Source organism: Periophthalmus magnuspinnatus, chromosome 20 (genome assembly GCF_009829125.3).
Source record: "Periophthalmus magnuspinnatus isolate fPerMag1 chromosome 20, fPerMag1.2.pri, whole genome shotgun sequence".
Classification (NCBI taxonomy): Eukaryota; Metazoa; Chordata; class Actinopteri; order Gobiiformes; family Gobiidae; genus Periophthalmus; species Periophthalmus magnuspinnatus.
In genome coordinates, this window is record NC_047145.1 from 10,714,750 (window position 1) to 10,736,192 (window position 21,443).

General features: G+C 37.6%; 1 protein-coding gene across 1 annotated transcript in view; it reads right to left on the minus strand.

Moving 5' to 3' along the window:
• Positions 1-21,092, minus strand: part of LOC117388364 (pinopsin-like) — a 46,420-nt gene extending 25,328 nt beyond the window's left edge. The window contains exons 1-2 of the mRNA XM_055230280.1: positions 20,693-21,092; positions 4,068-4,396 (exon numbers count right to left, since the gene is read on the minus strand). Coding sequence (XP_055086255.1) covers positions 4,068-4,396; positions 20,693-21,092 — 729 coding nt within the window. The remainder of the gene's footprint in view (positions 1-4,067; positions 4,397-20,692) is intronic.
• Between the last annotated feature and the right edge of the window lie 351 nt (positions 21,093-21,443).

The window sequence follows — 21,443 nt, forward strand, 5'->3', positions numbered from 1 at the left end:
TCCTGTCCATAGTGTTGTAAAAAATTAGCTATAATCACAGCTGAACCTGGGTTGCCAGTGCGTTTACCTGCAGATAGAGGACACATACAAGTTTTTGTCATTCTCAGTATATGGACAGGCCATGCCTCATGTGAAAGCTCAGAACCTTCACTCACTGCACTAGCACTGATTCCTGATCGGTTGCAAGTGCTGTGGTTAAGGTAGTGACAATTCAGATCAGAGAGATTCAGTACATTTTCAACTGGTTACTTTTACAAGTTTTGGCCATAGGAACTAGCAGCCTAATAGATAACTATAAGGATTATACTAAATACGTAGGCCCTTATGGACCATTAAAAACCCATCTGAACTGGCTCTTCTCATTAAATGGTGGAATATTCTACTTAAAAATCCAGAATTTGATGACAACAACCTTACTTAACCTTGCCTTACTTAACTCGCCTTACGTAACTTTGAACAAACACTGAATGGAGTTTCAGAGATGGATATTATTAGGGAAATCTCAGAAACCGCTAATGGTTGTGCTGTCCTTTTGCACTTAGAGGCCTCCTGTGTGTTCACAGCGGCTGATGACTGGGGCTGTACAGGCTCTGATTGGCGTGAAAACAGTGGGACACTTATGGAAAGCTAGCACCATCACATCAAATGATGAACCACAATACCCAGAAGTTTGTTGCATTAGCAGAACACTGATTTACATAGTTTCTTTGGGTTATTTGGGTTATGGAAGCACTTAAAGGAACTGTATGTAACATTTTGATTTTACAAAAACATGAACTATATGTGTCCCCAGATACAAAGTAAACAAATCGACAATTGTAATAGGTATAGTCTTAATGACAAAAAATAAAAACATCAGAATGATGGACAAGTTTATGTTCATGTTATAATTTGCCTCACATGAGTCTATCTCTTGGGTTGCCAGATTAAATGCTGAAATCCAGATGGTTTAAAACTAAAGGGATTTTCTTTGATCTGAATGACTATATGCAGGTTAAGGCACTGGCAACCAAACCCAGGTTCAGCTGTAATGGTACTTTTTTTTTAAATTTGTAAGGGCGCAGGCTACATACAGTCCCTTTAAACAGAAGGCTACGGTTATAGAAAAAATTGTGTTACTAAATTTGCTATCTATGAAACTTCAAGTTAGTGAAGTTGTTGTTCATTAGCTGAAAAAGTAATACATTGTTGCATAATGAGACCATATTAACTTCTCTTATAAAAAATACATTGCATACTATGATCTTGAGGTATAGCAAGTGTCAACATATTTCTAACTTTGAGCTTTTACACATAATATAATGTTGTAGCCTCATCAAAAATTCTACTCCTCCACATTTTAGATACATTAACGCTCAAAATGCTCTGCCTCTTAATGGTATTGCCTACATTGACCCATAGGCCCAAAGCGTGATGCTCTTCTAAGTTTCTTAAGTGCATACGCCTTCAGAGACTTGCTTTGAGCTTACAGCACAGATCTAAATACTAAATAATGCAAATTTTTATCAATTATAGACAAGATGACAATTATGTTTTTTTCCCCAAAACTCTACCTGCTTATGTCCTACGTCATTTTGCAAATCCCTGGAATAGCTATGTTTCAGCATAAGAAGTTAGCATGGTCAGTGTCTTTCCTCATTACAGTTTGAGAATCACGGGCCTATAGCATAATTGCAAGTTATATTGCAGGAGGCGACCAATCTGTAGTTTCATAACATGCCTGAATAATAGACAATATTAGACATTTAACGCAGTCTAACAAGAAGTCATTGGCCATTAGACTTTTAGCGCTGAACGAAAATATTTTTTTCTGACAAGCATTGCATTTGCGATTAGATTTGCAGTGTTAGCACTTCTTATGCAGAATAAGACAAGATATTTTGTTGTTTGTGAGGAAAATTATGGTATTTAAATTCCAGCTTTTGCAATTTCCTGATGGTGTTCATTAAAAAATTTGATTTCAATGAATCTTCCAGCTCCACCATATTTTAACGTTAGCTATTTTGTTATATTGTTTCCCTCACATCCACGGTTGGCCTGTGAATCTACTGCCTGAACTAAGCTCAGACTGTCTGGAAGTCTAAACCGCACGAGAAATCACTTTAGATAGCAGATAAGATAAGTTGGTTCAGAGCCCTTAATCGCCAACATTATAACATTATCATTGGCTGTGTGCTGGTCCATCTGGGAGTCATATACCAGAGTGCAGGCAAAAGTCAAATAAGGTGTGAATCAAGGGTCAGCGTAGCGTGGCGTCAAAGATATGCAGAGCTGGTAATCTATAGGTAACCCCAGTCTTAAACCACTCAAGAGCACCTTTAAGTGTGTGCACCTTCAGATGTGGACTATAAGGCTATCATAACTTTCAACTCAAAACTTGAAAGAAACAGATCCAAATTTGGATTAGTATGTTAAACATCATAATTTGCCGTTTTTTCCAGACAGTAATAAGTACTTTTGAACTCTCTTTTCATTCACTATGTAACTTTTCTGGTTTCACAGTGCTGCATTACATCTATTATATTATCTCCTATCTTTCCAGGCCAAGTTACAGTTCAAATCTCTCTAGAGGCAACCCTAACTCACAGAAAGAATTAATGTTTTTCAAGGTTTTGTAGTAAAAACATCTGTCATTGAATACAAGCAAGATTGCCAATGCTATTCTGTGGAACATTTCAGGCAAAGCAATAGCATGTGGATGAGGTAAGCAGATGGCGGACCACCCACTTGAAAGGTAATTGTGAAGCCTTACGTATTAGTTATTCCAAGCTTTTACATATTAAAATATAGTGTATTGTTTACACAAATAACCAATAGAAAGCAGAGAATATTTTATACATTATGGTATATTTTAAATAACGCCAAAAAAGGGGGGCTTTGTGAAGATAGTTTTGTACATAGATAATGAGTATGATTCCAGATAAGGCATATAAAAATTACTGAGGGGGTATTACACTTCTATGAGGTATTTATTGCTGACACATATGCTAACAGCATATTTAGATCACCATGTTACCTTTTATTATTTTGAAAATATTATATGAGGCAAAAAAAAATGTATTAACATTTTTATGCCCCCCTCTCTTTGCTCTCACGCTTCAGGGTGCCATCACATTTCAATCGGCTTGCATTTCGCTAATAAAACTATTGCATCACATCAGGTTTGTGAACTTGTAGTGTATTTTAGTTTTGTATCCTGCTTTAGTATATTTGGGACTGGCTTGTACTGCTAACCATAAGGAGGGGTTAAATAAGGCCCGGGACAGATTACAAAATTACTCAAACAGGAATGGATAACATATACAAATAAAAACTCTTCAGGCATGTTTTTGATGAGGGAACAACATTATAACAGGGTGGAAAGCTCCAAAAGGTTGATTTTGCATAATACCCCCTCTTTAAAGAAAACATATTTGGCTTTTTTAGGTATTTAGTATAGAATTATGACATATGTCAATCTTCAGTAGCCATTGCATTTTCAAGTATTATGTGACATCATGCAGGACTGGCATGATTACAGCCAGGTGTTTCAAAGAGCTGCAGGGGTGGAGTTTGCAGCGAGGATACTTGTTAGACCAACAGGACCAATCACACTCTTCCTCATATGTCCAGACCCTGCCCCTCCTCCTCCCTCACTCTCTTCTTCAGTCCTTCAGATACTGCCCAATTAGCAGCTCCATTTCACATGTAGAGACGGGTTTCAGCAGTAGTCATCTGGACAATGTTTTTGCAATCAAGACTTTCAAAATGGCTGCTGGATGGGAGCCAAATATCTTGATTGCAAAAACAGATGACTAGGCAAGGCATGGCAAGTTTATTTGTATAGCACAATTCGTACACAAGGTAATTCAAAGTGCTTTACAGAATAAGAAAGACATTAAAATCACACAAATCAAAACATAAATAATCACAAATAATCATCATAAATTGACCATTAAAAGAGACTACCACTGAAACGTCTCTACATTGGACCTAGATGAATGAGGAATTACACCGTCTCTATCTGAAATGTGGTTGTGGGCGAAGTGTTTATTCCCACTTTAAAAAGTTCTCTCAAGTACTCTTACCTGTCTGATGGCCTGAAGCAGCTTGCCATACGAGTACAAGATAACACCGAAGGGCAGGAGGAGGCAGAAGACGAACAGACACACTATGTACGAGATATTGTTGGCCGTCTGTGTCTTCCAGTCCACCGAGCAGGTAGTCCCAGGCCCCTCAGGCCCATATCTGCTCCAGCCCAGCAGGGGGGGCACTGTCCACAACAGAGAGTAGAGCCAGGAGAAGCAGATCCCCACCAGCACCGCGCGGTAGTCCCTGCCGTCCGCCATGGTGGGCTTCATCATGGTGCAGTAGCGCTCATAGGACAGGACAGCCAGTGAGATCAGAGACACGATGCCTGGAAGAAACAAGCATGGAACAATAGCATTACTTACAGCTGGGGTTCTCAAAAGTATGTATAACCAGAAAATAATCGATGCTCAAAATTTTTTATCAAAACTAGATACTCATTTGTGCAGGTTACTTGCTGGTTTGCTGATGTTAAATGTCCTTTATAATTAGATGCAGACAGTACACAGTGGTCTTATTTTGACCCTATGAGCTGTTTAACAAAATATGTGTACTGGGGCAACACAGTTTTTATTACATGAAAACAAATGTGTACAGCCCCTTGAACAAATGATTTGTTGTCATTCAAAAAACAAATAATTCAAAAAAGAAAAAGGTATTTTTTGGAATAAACAAGAAAATTATATCATTGAATTATTGTATAAATCAAAGTAAAATAATACAAAACTGAACACGTTACCTAGACATTTGATTACATAATAATCTGTGTGGTCACATGTTTCAAGTACATAATCAAAGCCCTTAATTGTCACTTGGGGGTGTAAGTGGTAATTTTATCCAGATTACATCAAATTCAGAATAATAGACTAACAAAGATTAGTGTTTGTTGCACTTGCTGCGTGATTTGATCATTGATTAAAAGTGGACCAACTCTTTTAGGGCCAGTGGAGGTGTTCCTATGTGACATGAGACTCCACTCTCTCTGCCTCTACAAGATTACTACAGCCTCAAATACAACCATAACAGCACAACACAGGCAAGAGTAGGGGAAAAAAACAGAACACAAAAGTACTGCACCCTAATAAAAGATAAATCTGCCCCATTTATTCACCATCTATCACAGAAAGTCTTAAGGGCATTCTCTTAAGAGGCACAGGGAATCGATGTACAGTACACAATGCACTGCAGAGATCATGGGCCGAGAGGGGGATGAGTCCAACGGCTGTTTTCAATCAATAAAGACTGACGTGCAAACTATAACACTGACTTTGTAACTATGACATGATCACTAGGGATGAACGATTTTGGGAAAAATATAAAATTTTTCTGACAAGCATTGTTTGAAAAGAGGATTCTGTTCAAAGTCCACATTTCAAACATGTTCAGGAGAATTGAACAAAAGTAAACTAAAATATGATCTGACAAACTAACAGAAGAATCACATTTCAGAAAATGTTTGAGTAGCTCTAAACTACATGATGGATGTTTTTAGGCAAAATAAGATGGGATGTTTTGTTGTTTGTGAAGGAATTTATGGTAGGTTGCTAATTGTGTCCATACTTTAACAGCCACATCAAATCAACAGCATCTGCAGACTTTTACCACCTAAAAAACACTGCAAAAATCAAAGGTATATTGTCAAAGACAGACTTAGAGAGACTTATCCATGCATTTGTCTCCAGTAGGTTAGACTACTGTAACAGCCTGCTCTCTGGCCTCTCCAAACGAGTGTTAAGACAGCTGCAGTACATCCAGAATGCTGCTGCTCAGGTCCTGACTAGAACCAGGAAGTACAAGCACATAAGTCCTGTGCTCAGGTCTCTACACTGGCTTCCTGTAGCTCAAATAATAGACTTTAAAGCAGCTCTGCCTGTGCACAAGTCTCTCCATGGACCAGCACCAAAGTACATCTCTGACATGTTAGTGCCACATGAACCATCTCACACTCTGAGGACTTCAGGGACCGGACTCCTGCTGGTGCCCAGAGTCAGGACTAAACATGGGGAATCAGCATTTCAGTTTTATGCAGCTAAAACCTGGAACAATCTTCCTGCAGATGTGAGACAGGCCTCTACTTTGACAATGTTTGAATCCAGGCTCAAAACAGTACTTTTTAGCTGTATATGTGACTGAAAGGTTTTTATTCTGCACTCTTCTGTTTTAATGTTAATTTTATGATGATTATTTGTGATTATTTATTTTTTGATTTGTGCGATTTTAATGTCTTTCTTATTCTGTAAAGCACTTTTAATTACTTTGTGTACAAATTGTGCTATACAAATAAACTTGCCTTGCCCTTGCCATTCAGATTGCAATTTTGATTCAACTGTGATTCATCTTGCAGCCCCATAAGTCACAATAAATAACACACATAATTATAAAATGTAAATTGGGGTTCCAGTTCACTACTTACATTTAAGACGAATGCAAGTCAGCAATTATGCTTGCTATCTGTTTTGGGTTTGATGCAGTTTGAAGTTCACTGAAGCAGATCACCAGTTATAGTAAATAAATTGTGTTGAATCTGTGTACTTAAGTGTCCGTTAGTTTTGGTTTTTTCTCCTTTGCATTTAATGCATTAATTAAACAGTGCCTCAAGGCAACCTAGGCAGGAGCGATAGGGGACCACACAGCAGTGCCCTGGGATCCATATCCAGAGATGGACCCTAGATCTTTTGAAAGAGTAGATATTATGCAAAATAAGATGTAAGATTTTGTCTGAAGCTCAGCTCACAAGTCTGGGAATGCACCGATCTAGCGTATTCAATTCTGAAACTGACTCAGTACTAGAGATTTAAGTATGTGTTGTTACCCGATATCAGTCAATACCAGTACAGAGGCCGAAAACAACATTTATTTCCTTTAAAACATAACTAAGTAAAAATTTTAACTTATCTAATGTCTTTCAAAGTCACTCTGGTGGTTAAAAAAGGTGATTTTGGAGTGTTTGAAGGGTTCGCTGGCTCCCCCAGCTGTCTCTGAGTGGAAAAAACACATACAACTTGGTTGCCACCAACCCATGGTCAACTTTCTGTTCTTGTTATTTCAATATACACACAGGCAACTGAGCTAGTGACACACCCCTTACCGGCGCTGGCCACAATTTACTACAAGAATAAATGTTCAGTGTTCATTTGTGAGGTGACAGCCATGGCACAACCAGCTAAAAGACAGAGGAAGCCTTTGTCCGAGGACAGGGCCAGAGCTCACATCTCAAAGTCAGTCTGGGGAAGGTGTTTAAGGAATGGAGAAAGCTTAAGGAAGAGCAGTGCAGATCTGGCAATGATGTTAAAGACCATGCAAGTTTTAAATACATTACTTGTGGTATCATTGTTCTAGTTATGTAATTGGAATAATTGTTTAATTTAGTACACAGTTACATCTGCGTTCATCATATGTACAGCTAGTGTCACCATAGTGTAAACAAATTTACCCCTGATGTGATATCTACGGCTAACTTCATGCCCAGCATTTGCGTGTGATCAAACCACTTGTCATGTGGGGGTTACTTCTGTAATAGACACTGTTGTTTCATCTGTATGCAGTAATTTATATGTTTTAGCAGCTGGATGTGTACCACCGTATTTCCAATGATAACAACATATATGTTCAGCTGAAATGCTTCGCAAAACTTACCTAGCCATCTGTTTCCTGTTTACCGATGCACGCCACTCTGGTCAAGATAAAAAAAATCTTACATTTGCAGCATATAATGCAATTAGCACTGGCAAACCACAATGCATCAAATAAAGAGAGGTTAAAACACAGTGTAGAGGTGTAGATAAATTAAATAAATGCAATAAATTGATGAGAAACCAGAATTAGTTTAGTGTTTATGCCAGATTTAGCTTTAGCCTCGTCCCACAGCACTTGGAATACTAAATGTCTTTTTATAATTCGTTGAGATCAGCATATAGAGTATATCAGAGTATAATTCAGGTACAATTTAGATTTTATTTATCGCCCCTGCTCATGAACCCAGAGCCGTACCCAGAGCATGGAAACGCAACTCGGTCCTCCAATGGGGCGTGGGCGTGACTAGCACCGCCCCCTGCAAGCCAGTCCTAGGTCCCAAGCGTTACAGACCCCTTTGGAAGGGAGTACCTCCAGCGGTCCGCTTTGGACCTCATAGGGAAACGAGGCTTTAGTTCTGCTTTAAACAAAAATAACATGACTGTTATTTATCCCTCCAGTGTTATTCATCCCTCCAGTAAGTATAGAACAACATTATTAACAAACATTATTACACTGATTAATATCTCCAACCAGGATATCGGCTGAACCAATATTTGGAAGCAGATACTGGATCCTGCTAATTTTCAGTATCGGTGGTGATATCCAATCCCAGTATCGGATTGGCATATCCTTACATAAGCCTACGTTACCCATGCTCCCACACTGCAATTTTCCATAAATACAGAAGTTCTTTTTTTATTTCTACATCAATTATTAGTTGATCTGTACTTTTACTTGAGTAAATCATTTCTGGCATCTCTACCTCCTCTGTTCTGTTTTGGCTGCAAACAGAACTCTTAGTGTTAGCAGGCAGCTGTGCTTTAGCAGTTTGATTTGCAATTTATATTTTAATAATAGGATTCTGTTCAAAGCTCACACGTTCGAAACATGTCTAGAAGACATTACAAAAAGACTGAAACATGAAATGACAAACTAATACAAGAACGGCATTTCATGGAAGATTAAACTACAGGATTAGCAGCTTTTATGCAGAATAAGACAGGATGTTTTGTTGCTTGTGGTGGAAATTATGGTACTTCAAAAATTGCAGCCTTTGCTAATTGCATCTATTTAAATTGTGATTTCGATTCAATTGCGATTAATCTTGCAGGTCATTAGCTTCATTATCTCTTGTCTGTAATCAGGCCTAATCAGTGTGTGTGTGTGGGGGGGGGGGGGGGGGGGGGGGGTGCTCAGGGCTTCTTGGGGGGTCTCCAGCTCCAGCCACAACTGCGGGACCACTGATTACACACAGCATTGTATTTTTTTTCTTTCTACTAAATTTGTTTTACACCTGAGCTAGTATTTTGCATTTTCTAACGTCACAATCAAATCAAAAAGTTACGGGCCCAGGACTCCAGCTCTTCCTACAGCCATATGTGTCATCCCTGCTGCTGATCCCTGTTTCTGTGTGCAAGCTTTGAACCGACAGACCTCTCCTGCAATTGGTGCATTGCTTGTAAGCTGGCACCTATTGGCTCCTGGGCCCTATATGCTGAATGGTACGACACCCTGGAGCCTGGTCACTCATCTGCAGCTGTCACACCTTAAAACAGCATGCCACATTTGTTCTGTGTCTTTGTGTGACTGTTGTGACTTTGTAAAGACACTGAGACACTTGTAGGCCTTCGACTAGTTCTAGGTTTGTTTTCTGTACTTTTGTTTTGTTAGCTGTATTACTTAAAGTTGTACATTGAACTACTCTCCACAGCATCATATTTTTTTTTATACTCAATATGTTTTACACCTGTGTGCTAGTATTTTGCATTTTCTAACTTTGCAATCAAATCAAAAAGGCAGTTTGAATGATTGCAACTTCAAAATCAATTAAAGAAATTATATTTATATTTAAGTAACATAATTTCCTTTATTCATTATTGTGTAAAATAAAGCTGATATCCCTGTAGTTTAGACTCTGCAAATATGTTCTGAAATGCATGGGAGTCTTCTATTAGTAAATTGGCTCATATTGTAGTCTTCTCTAAAGTGTTAATGCTTCGGGATGTGTTTAAAATGTAAACCTTGAATAGATTCCAAAATTGATCAACCCTACTAAGACATTTTATCCATCGGACAAATGCATGTGGTCGCAAGTGGAAGGCTAAAATGTAGTGTCCACTCCATTGATAGTTTATGGACTTTAAAATGCGTAGGAGTCTTCCAGGTGCAAATCTGTTATATAACTTCAAATAATATGTACAAAACATCTTATCTTAAAAGTACATTGTAGTATTGGGATTTTAGACAAAAGTTGAGAAGAATAAATAAGCACTTTAATAGCGCTAAAATAGCATATCACATTTCACTAGAAAATCTGGTATACTTACCATATAAGATTTTGCTCAACATCTAACCTATTTTTCTATGCTTTGACAATTTTGGTGAAGTTAAAAATTTAACTTCCTGGTTGGACACGGCAGCAGAGGAAATTCCATAAGTGTTACCATAGAAACCATACTGTAAACAAGGGCCAAAGCTCATCGAATTTGCCTGATGATATCACTTTTATTTTGTTAAATGAATGTTTTTGAACCATGAAAAAATGTGTTTCTTATGTGTAAATGGTCCCTGCATTTTGGATGGAATTTAGTGTTGATGACATAAACAGAAGAATTCCATTTTCTCAGCGCTACTTCCTGTATTTGCATATAAAAAACAAACAAACTGCTTTTCTTCCAAAACTGCCACTTTACTGATGCTAAACTACAACAATTATTTTCTACTACAACTACTATAACATTAAATGAAGTGATATTTAGAAAAAAACTTCAAAGATAAAACACTGTGGATCAGTGTGCTTCTACCACTGTGTCCTTGGGCAACACACTTCTCCCACCTTGCATATGTACATATATGATTTAATGTGTGAATTATGTCTTTACCAGTGTCCTTCTATAAGATGTAACCTTTAATAACATAACAGCTTGCTGAGAAAACTGCATATTTTTCCTTTACGCTCCAACTTATCATGCAAATAAAAGCAAACACACATAGGTCAATATATAAGTAGCATAATGCTAATTATTTTTATTTTTATTCGATTTGCTTTCTTAGTCAGTATGGCACAATCCAATTTACATCTCCCATGTCAAACACAACACTTAGAGATTAAGTCTGTTCAAAATGGATGCCCAGGCCTTTGTACTTAACAATGCCCACCACTTTTCACATAATTAACATTGGAATCATTAATACATATAATGGCTCCGCACATGGGAACATTGGGTGATGCAAGGTATTACATAATTAACCCTTGATTGATCCCGCATGTGCCTTCAACCAAATTGATTTAAATAATAATGACTTGGGTTGAAGAGAAGATACATGTGAGCTTCTATATGCTTTGAGGAGCCTGTTTACAAGTGCATAGTAAAAGTCTAGATGTTTGTGGTTGTTTTTGCTCCTATAGAATGTTGTTATAACTTGAATAGTTAAACAAAATCAATTAAAATGTGTGGTCAGTAAGTAGCTTTTTAATGACTATCAGGGATCTAACTATTATGTATTCTTGTGGTTTAATTCGCCTTTAGACATGCTTTTGGTCACCTTGAGATAAAAATTTCTATATAAAATAAAATATAAAATATTTTAATTTTATTTGGAGAATTATAAACTTCACCTTCATTTCGAGCTCTCTCTACTGTCAGAAACATGAATCAGCAATGGAAAAGTAAACAAATCCCCTATGAATGCTATGCTAATAGAACCATACATTCATTGTGAACACAATGTGACTGTAGAATGCGTCTGTTGATGGTTTATGAGATGAAAAACTGCACATGAGAAATTCTGGAGTATTATCTATGACGCAACAAAACTGACTTTATGCGAATAGAGCATTTTTGGGTTTTTTTATGCTCAGAGAAGACAACTTTGGATTAATGTCACAAGCTTGAGTGAACCAAAAGAACTCCTGGTATGTTTTGTTTTTTTTTTATGAGGGGATAACAATATAACATGGCTAAAAGCTTTAATAAAGTCAATAGTGCATAATATGTGTTATTTAAAGTGCACTATGTATGTATGTATGTGTACTTTTATGGTGATGGGTCCAACACCTGCTTGTTTCCAAGAGATGTGTTTCTCATAGTGGTATGTGTAAGCTCCTTTCATGTGGTATACAAGGTTTTACAGTTCCAAGATTTGCTTAATTTAGAGTCAGTTGTATGCACTTTTTGGTCCTCCTTTGGGTAATTTCTTGGGTAGAACTACTGTAGCAACGATGTTGTCCAAATTTGTTCCTGGTTCAGCCGTATAGACATGGAACAGTCATATTATAGACCTGGTTTAAAACTAGTGATACCCAGAAAGCTAAATCTTTTCTTAGGTGGTACGTGGTGTGAAATCTTTGAGAATTGGAATTGCATTAATTTGAACTAGCAGTGAGCCAATATATAAGTGTAATGCCATACAGTGGAACATTCCAGCAAAAGCAATAACTACAAGCAGCTGGTGGACCGTCCTCCAGAAAAGTTCCATTGTGTGATCCTGATATAAATCCAAAACACCTCCTGGTTCTCATATGCCTACAGTAATGACATAGGGGACAAAGGACATAGGTGAGAGTGGTCTCACTGTGCTCTCTAATAGGATTCGGGCTGCTGTTGCAGTGCTGTGGAGCAGATTTATGCTCTAAGATAGTCCCCTCTTTTCTACTGTTTCTGCTACTCTGTGCCCTATCTCCACCGCAGCAGCAGAACTATCAGCCTCCTCAGCCTCTCCGTCACCTACTCTTCACCATCATCATACACATCTCCCTCTCCAAAAGATTTACCCCTCAGAAATAAATCAAGTTCTTTCACTACTAAACTGTGTATATGGTGTAATAGCATTGTCTGCAGTGTCTAGTGTTTTGTTAGTAATTTTAGTGGTAACTAGGTTAATTTGCAGGCAGCTTTCTGATCAAAAACGTATAGAAAATGAGTCATGGCTCAAGTGGGCACTGCAACTTCAAGTACTATGTAACATCAACATGATTTCCCTGATTACAGCCAGTTGTTTCTAATTACAAACATCTAGTCCTGTACTACCCAGTTTAGCAATGTAATGTAAGTATAGTTCAGAAATATGGCTAATTGTATGGAACACAGCTGGCTCATGTGCCTGATTTTTTCATGTAATAAATAAATAGTTTTAAAGTGTTTTTACCCTAGTACAAATATATTGTAAAAGCAGCTCTTAGAGCCAAAATGAGACCACTGTGTGTTGTTTGCATCTAAATTATTTTTATCGTCCTAACGTTATGAATCTAATGTTGCATCATGATAATGTTGCAACATTAGATTCATACTTTATGACACTTGACACGTTATGGCTCTTATCTTATAAAATGCTTATTATAATGTCTTATTTTTGATAAGCAGCTTACAAGCACAGCTAAAATAAATACCATTAAAATCAGTGGTGGAAGACGACGAAGTGCACATATTTTTTTAGGTATCTGTACTTTATTTAAGCACATTTTACAGTGGATAATTTTAACTCTTACTTCGCTACTTTTCTTTATGGTTAAGCTTTTAAACCTGTTGTCACATCCTGTCACATCCTGTCTTAGGGGTTTGAGTTTAAGCTAATAAAAATATATAAGTGAAAAGTACTCCAAAATATAATGATTCAATCAATTTGAATAAATTCAAATTGCTCTGATTTACATTTTTAAATGGTCACTTCAATACTTTTATATAAGTATATTTTTTTCATGTGATACTAAGTATTTCTTGGCTCCTGCATCTGTACTTTAACTTAAGTAAGAAAATTCAATGTAATACAAAAAATGAATGGGTCTAGTCCAGGGATGTCCAAAAATTTTGAATCATATTTGAAGTGGAGCGCCACAGACCAATCAGTACTATGGCCCATTCATATGGGGTCCATTTTACATAGTTGTGACAGAGCCCCCATACCTATAATAGGGCTTTAAATATTCATTTTGAGTCTGTATCACAATGCAGTGTGATGTCATTGAAGTTATGGCAGTAGAATTTGTTGACTCTACTGTAAAAATAACTGCTTTTGATCAATTGAGCCAGTTTAACAGAAGAATTAAAATTGGTCTGAGTGCCGCAGTTTGGACACCCCTGGTCTAGTCATTAAAAGTCATCAGGTTCAACATTTGTGAATTTACCTTTTGGATATTTTCAGGGAAATAGGGAAAACTGCCTCTTGCTGTCACCACATTATAGAATCTGAATACCACCAATTAAGCTCAATACCTTTTTAGTTCACTTTCATATGTATTCATCATAGGCCATATATAGAGGTTTTTTACGCTCCATTGTACTGTATATTAGTAGATTGTTAGACCATATAGATCTGCCCATGTCAGATTAAAGACTCACAGGCATGAATCATGAGACTAAATATAACTGTTGTGCTGTCTCTGCTTTGAAATGTTCCATGGGTTGAAGGGTTGTTGAGGGAGACTGAACACTGTAGACTGGAAACCCTCCACAACCCTCCGCTTCAGTTTTAATAAAAATAATATTACATTTTATAGGCGCCTTTCAAAGCTCTCCATGTCACCTTGAAGGACAAATTAAATGAAATAAAAAATGCACTGAAAAACAAACAGTGACTAGTATACTGTGGTTTATGTGCAAAAGCAACATTGGAACAGATGGGTTTTCAGATTGGATTTATACAAGAGAAGAGAATCAGAGATGAATTCTGCACCAGCTGAAATTTGTGAAGAGATTTTGGGGCAGGCCGAGGGTAAGGGAGTTGCAATAGTCTAGTATTGATCTAAAACAGATTGACTTTTTGTTCCCAACTGCACTCTTCATACACACAAGCCTTAAATGCAGGACAATACAAGATTACTGAGACATTCATAAATCAATGAATATACAAATTTGACTAAACTAATGATGAGGGAATACTGCTATTATAGTTAGAATTTCATAAAGGTTGATTTAGAATAATATGTCCCCATTATTTTAAAGAACCATATTATGCTAAGTTTAATTCATACTGTTGTTCCCCTCATCAGAAACGTACTATAGTTGTATTTTCCTTCATTCACTCTTTCATAAATCCCAAAGTCATCTTGTCTGAGCACTCATAAATGCTCCATTTGTATTTAGGATTGTTGCATCACAGGTAAAAATGCATCATCAGAAACAGAGGTATAGTTTGAAGACTAAGTTTCCAAATGTATATATTGTGAGAAAGTGCAAATACTAATCCCAAACAGACTAAAAGCGTGTTTAAAATGGATATATAGCCACAAGAATGCATACTGTCTCTAAATGCATCATACATAAACTTATACAATAACTATAACTACAATTTAAAACTCCCATATGCAGCTTCCAGCCTCCAGTGCACTTAGTGTATGTAGAATTCCTTCCAGCCACTGCCTCCCTCCGCCTGCCTCCCTCTAGTGAAGCGAGGCCTCTAATCCTTTTGTTTTGATTCTGTCCATTTCTGTGCATTGCGTGTATGTGTTTTTCATTTTTCCATATCCTCCCTTTATATCCAAATTGTTATTGAAACTCCCAGGCAGTGAATAAAGCAGGTACCGGAGATTGTGTGAGCAGGCAAGAGATAGACTACAAGTTGGGTGACAAGAGGAATTGGAGGTCCTTAAAGCTCAGCCTGGATTCTTTCTCACCTGTCAGGAGCAGCAGAGTGGTTTTGCCAGCATGGTTGGAGGACTAAAGTGGGAGCAAGGGATTTAAGTGAACAGTGGACTGAGAAAAGCACCTGACCGCCAGAAAGATTCCCCCTGAGAGAAGAGAGCTTTAGAGTATAGATGGAGGGAGGAGGAATGGAGGGAGACATGTGAGGAAAGATTTGGAGATTTGCTATATGCATGTTAAGAATGGATGTTCAGTGGTCAGCAATGATTCCTTTTTATATGAAAACCATTCTATTAAAAAAGACTTATTTGATTTGAATACATTCAAAAGCCAAGAGAAGGATGTGTGGGTTGGAGGTCCCATTGTGATGTTTATCATGGGCCCCAAGACCAGAGGAGACATGACAGTAACACAGGGGTGTCAAATTCATTTTCACCGGGGCCACATCAGCAAAATGATTGCCCTCAAAGACCCAGATGTAATTTTAAGACAGTATAAATGTAACTAGTTAATTAACAGTTTCTGTATTTATTACTTATTGTTACAAATATTGCATATCCATTTGCACAGATGTAAAAATTGCCGATGTGTAACTGCGTATCTCCTGATGAACTGACATTTTAAGACTGTCATACCTTTTATTGACCTTGTCATGGGCCACATAAATGACATGGCAGGCCACACTTGGCCCACAGGCCTTGAGTTTGACACATGTGCACTAACAGATAGATGAGTTATGACACAAAGTGATAACATACATAATTATTCAGACAAAGTTAAATAAAGAACACTAAAGAGGTCCATGCAGACTGAGTAAAATTCTAAACTCACTTTGTCTTTTGTTTGACATTGAACAAGACTGTTTTACTTTGACAGGTAGAAAGTCAAAACGTTTTTGAAATCCACATAGAATATGTACAAATATTAATTATGCAGCGTGATCAGGAGATGCTTTTTCCATGTTTTATCTTTATTTCATATATAGCCTGGCTCCTCTCTAATGGAGCAGGCCTTTCTCTTGAGATATAGCTGCTCTCTAAAAGTAAATGAGTACACATTATTCAGGACCTTAATACTTTAATATTAATTCAACTTAGCTTGTTTTTTGTTTTTCTTTCCAGGTTCATGCAGTATTTCTAGTGGGGAGATGTTACTGCTTTGCCAAGAATGCCATTAAACTTACCTTTCATGTTTTTTATTACAGGTGATGGTTGGAGGTAAAAATATGCCAGAAAAAGCAATAACATCTCCATGAGACAAGCAGATTTTGGGCCCTTCACCACAAAAGTTACATAGTGCTAACCTTGCCAGCAAGATGAAATCTTGTGACTTTTGAAAGTTCACAAACTCTTGAGAGTCTATCTGTTAGGCTGTAGCTGAAGCAGTCGCCTGTGGTGCAGAGACTGACCAGTCACAGGGCCAGGGTTTGGGTGGAAGTCAGCGCCAAAACAAACCAAAACAAATAGGGCGACATCGACAAAGGTACATTGACCTATTATAGCAGAAATACAGATTGTGGAAACTGTGCAGAGGGAAGAGCTGTGTGCATTTGTAGTCAGGAAAGACATTTGTGGTTTTCTCTCAACTGGATGCAACAAGCTTGATTTTTCGGCTTGTTCCGCAGTGATGACACATCAACCAATCAACATGACGTATTTGTCTCAAAGCCCTTAGCTGGCTGTAGTTTTGACATAATGAAAGCCATTTGTAAGTAGCTAAAAGCAAACTCTGCTCACTTTAAACTGTCTGTAGTGATTAAGTGAGAAAGTCTGAAGTTTGATAACAAGTTTGGTAAAGATGGCTGGATTTTAAAAACACAGAGAAGCTTCATGGATTTGGATGTGCTGATGTTGAGCTGCCACCAGGAGGTGTCCTGAGCTCTAGAGAGAGAAACAAACTAGGTATGCAGCATAACTGAAATGTGTGCCAATGATACAAAACCCAAATCCAGGTATGTTTTTTTATGTGGATACAACTTTTTAAAATGATTAAACACTGAAAAAGATAATTTGATTTAGTCAATGGCTATACAGGCTTGAGCAGACTTATATGATGATGATAATGTGGTATTTGGATAACATCACCTGCTCACAGCTGCAGGTGATGAGGATCTTGTTCAACATAAGTGTTCTGCAGAATGGGAGCACGCCAGCAGTATACAGCCAAAGTCAATAGAACAGTAAACATGAATGATTTAGAACAAGCATTGACCAGGAGAGATGGAGGAGGGGATGAGGTGCAAATAGAGGGATGGAGAGGATATATTCAAAAGATAGTTATATTAGCACTCAAGAATTCTACTGGCTTAAACCTCTACAAAGCAGTAGTGATATTGTGTAATGGTAAAAATGGAGCTTGTTTTAAAATTAAAGGTGTCGTACCTGATTGTTAGTGTTTTAAAAATGTGAAAAACAGAACTAGTTTCATTTTCAACAGTTTACAGTGGTCCAAAGTTATTCCTCACTTCCCTTATGCATTTCAAGCATCCTAATAATTAACCATTATGAGTTTAGAAGCACTTTTCACAACTCTCTGAGACAAGAGCGGGTTTTGCTATGACAGTAAAGCTAACAGCAAATAGCATGCTAATGCACACTTCCTGATTATCAGATAATAAAAGGCTTTATAATTAGATGCAGACAGAAAACTTATTTTGACCTCAGGAGCTGCTATATAATATGTCTCTACTGGGGCAAGGACAAATGTAAATACATGAGGGAAAAATCGTGTAGAGGATCTAAAATGTAAGCACGCAGTAGTAAATTAATGAGATTTGGCAGCAGAAATGCTTAGAATGGTCCTGGTGATGATTCATGGACTTAAAACTGTCAATTTAAATTTCTGCAGATGAAAAGTCAATTGCATTGCAACATTGCTATGTGCTAATTGCCAGAAGTGTTAGAGAATTCATTAAGTTAGTCAAGTATTTTTTAGGGATGGATAATACATGCTAATGTATTGTGCTAATATGACTTTGGTGAACAGTCTGAACTAAGAAAATAATTCATTCCCAATGCATTAGATGTCCTATTTTAAAAAAATGACTTTTGTTGAAATAGTAAAAGAGTGAAGCTTACACAATTCTCATAAAAATAAAACAAAATATATAATATCCCAGATGAATACATGTAAAAAGTGAAAAGTTAATTGATGAACTTCATTACACTACATTTTTACTTCAATATGTAAGCCCTGCTATAGATTGTACAATTCTTATAGGCCAGCTTTTGGTGGTGGTTCTAGACCACATCAGCAAAACAAACTGTTTAATGCTTCAGAATTAAAGTTACACGCAAGAAAATATTTACAGATGGTTTAAGATAGATTTTCACTAAGTCCTAAGTAAATTAGTTATTTCATCATATATATATATATATATATATATATATATATATATATATATATATATATATATATATATTATTTTTTAATCCATATAAAAGGTAAAGTGTGTCATATGTAAATTTGAAAAAAATAAATAAACCTCTAAATCTTTACCCCTCAATCCATTAAAACTACTTGTCAAATGTACAGGCAAAAATGCTGGAAGACATAATATTGAGTCCTTTCCGCCATAATTCTGACCAGAAGTCCCTATCTACCTGGGACAGTCCAAGGTTTGAACCCTGTATCCTCTGCCCCAGCAGATTTATCAAAAACCACAAATTTATCCCAGTTTCATACAAGTAATGTCCCAGGTGTTCCAATTTTAGACCAATTTGATACCCACCAACGGTAAAGAGGGAAATATATTGTCATTTGATTAGCTAAAATACAGAACACCGTGCTTGAAAATGACCATAAGGCAAAAAAAAAGTCCCTCGGTTATATCCTCTGGGTATTAGAACAGCCAAATCTTTAAATATTTTTTTTTTTAAATCTTTGTTAAAAACTCATTTGTTTGCACTGACTTTTAACACAAGCTGAGCAGGGCACTTGTATTGGATTATTTTATTGTTTTCGCATGTTTTGTTTTATAAGATTGCACTTTATATTGCCTTTGCACAACACTTTGGGCAGCTGTATTTGTTTTTGTGCTTTATGAATAAATTTGATTTGACTTGACTATTATTCATTTATTTCACAACTGTATTTATACCAACCATCCCAACCCGGGCTGGTCACCCTTTCTAGTAATTCAAACCATTGCACTCAAATTGGTCATCTTAAGAGTAAAAGCCTGTAAAATGGCATCTAATTTAATGAATTTCACTCAGTAAGTTACATAGCTGATAATGGTGTAATTTTCCAGAGAAAGGGAAAGAGGGCCACTGGGGAGATGTGAGCACTTCCACAATTGTGGGAATTTGCAACTACTGAACCTCTCTGTCCAGTTCTCAAACTGGGATTAGGTCAAACAAACTTAACTATGTTTTAACAGTAGTAACCAGCAGGGGTGGGCAGTACTTAGGTTACATTTACGTTGTTTTTGAGTTGTTGTTTTTGCAGAAATTGTACATCTCTGAGTACTTATCTAGCCAGCTTTCTACTTGAGTAACATTTTTATTGAAGTAACATTACTCTTACTTGAGTAAAGGTTTTGGTTACCCAAGTCTACAAGTGACAAAAGATTTATCATGGCAATATGAAATTATTTGAATATTTGTGTTTCTTGCACTGCTCTTTCAGATGTTTTTCTCATTTTTGTGTCTATCTTTTGCCAGATTTTGTGCATAATTCAATGTTTTGTCCTTCAAATTACATAAACTTCAAATTATAAATCAGATGTTACTTTGCTACAGTTACTCTTACTTAAGTAGTAAGTATAATACTTTTATATCTTGGACTGGTACTTCGTACTTCTTGAGTAATATTAGTTTGAAGTAACTTTACTCTTACTTGAGTAATTTTTTTTGACTACTCTACCTTCCTCTGGTAAACAATAACCAGTGGGACACAAAAAATCTTTTGAAAGACAGACAGACTACATCTTATCTAAACTAAACCTTGAGACCAAATCCATAAATTTCTCATAGCGTAAGACTTAAGCAAGGTTAAACTAAGACTTAACCTGGATGCAACCACGTCGAAATCAAGACTATTAGCCTTCATTAAGCGCACAGGTGACATGAAGATGCCCGCGTATCACCACTATCTGTATGTAATAAAAATGATTTCTTATTTTCACTTCACAATAAAAAAAAACTTATCAAACTTCGCCAGCCAGAATATACCCAGTTCATTTTAAGCACGACTGAATTCGCTTATTTCATGCTTGTTCATAGTGTTATTAGCTCCTCGTTCAGACAGCAGACGCCGCAACCGACCCTATCCTATGAAAAAGTCCATCGTAGACTCCATGTACTTACCCAAACACGCGTTGACGAAGCCGTACCACACGCACCCCGCGCGCCCTATGAGCCATCGCCCCTGGGTGCTGGCCGCGAAGCTAAACGGGGTCCCGAGCACGCTCACGAGCAGGTCGCTGGTGGAGATGCTCACCAACATGAGGTTCATGGGCGTGCGCAGTGCCCGGTATCGGCAGAACAGCGTGAGCACCAGGAAGTTGGTGAGGAAGCCCACCGTGCCTATGACGCCCAGGTACACCGCTACTACGAAGTGTCCCGTGGGAGTGAGAGACGGCGGGGACGCAGCGGGAGAAGATGATGATGATGATGAAGAAGAAGCAGGGGGCACCGTGCTGGACAAATGCTGCCGCTGCTCCTCCGTGGTGACAGTGGCGAAGCAGCTCACGTTGGATACAATCATGCCGTGAGAAGTTGATCCACAGCGGGACGGGAGTGAAGTAAAAGCGTGTGGAGCTCCGCGCGTAAAACCAAGTCAACCCATGTGGCCAGAGAGAGGTCCCATTACGCGCAGGATAGAAAGATTATACTGTCACGGAGCTCATGCCAAGATCCAAATGGCAAATGAGACGCGTTCATAGTAAACGCGTGCTGGTGCCAAATTGGACACGCCCACTCCTCCGTGCGCTTCACAGATAGAAGTGGAGGTGCGCGCCTTCTCTATCAATGTTGTTGTAGTTGTTTTTGTTTTGACAGGCTTGCGGAGAAATTCGGGGTGCCGTGCGTAATGGCCAACAGTGCAGTGCGCAGAGTC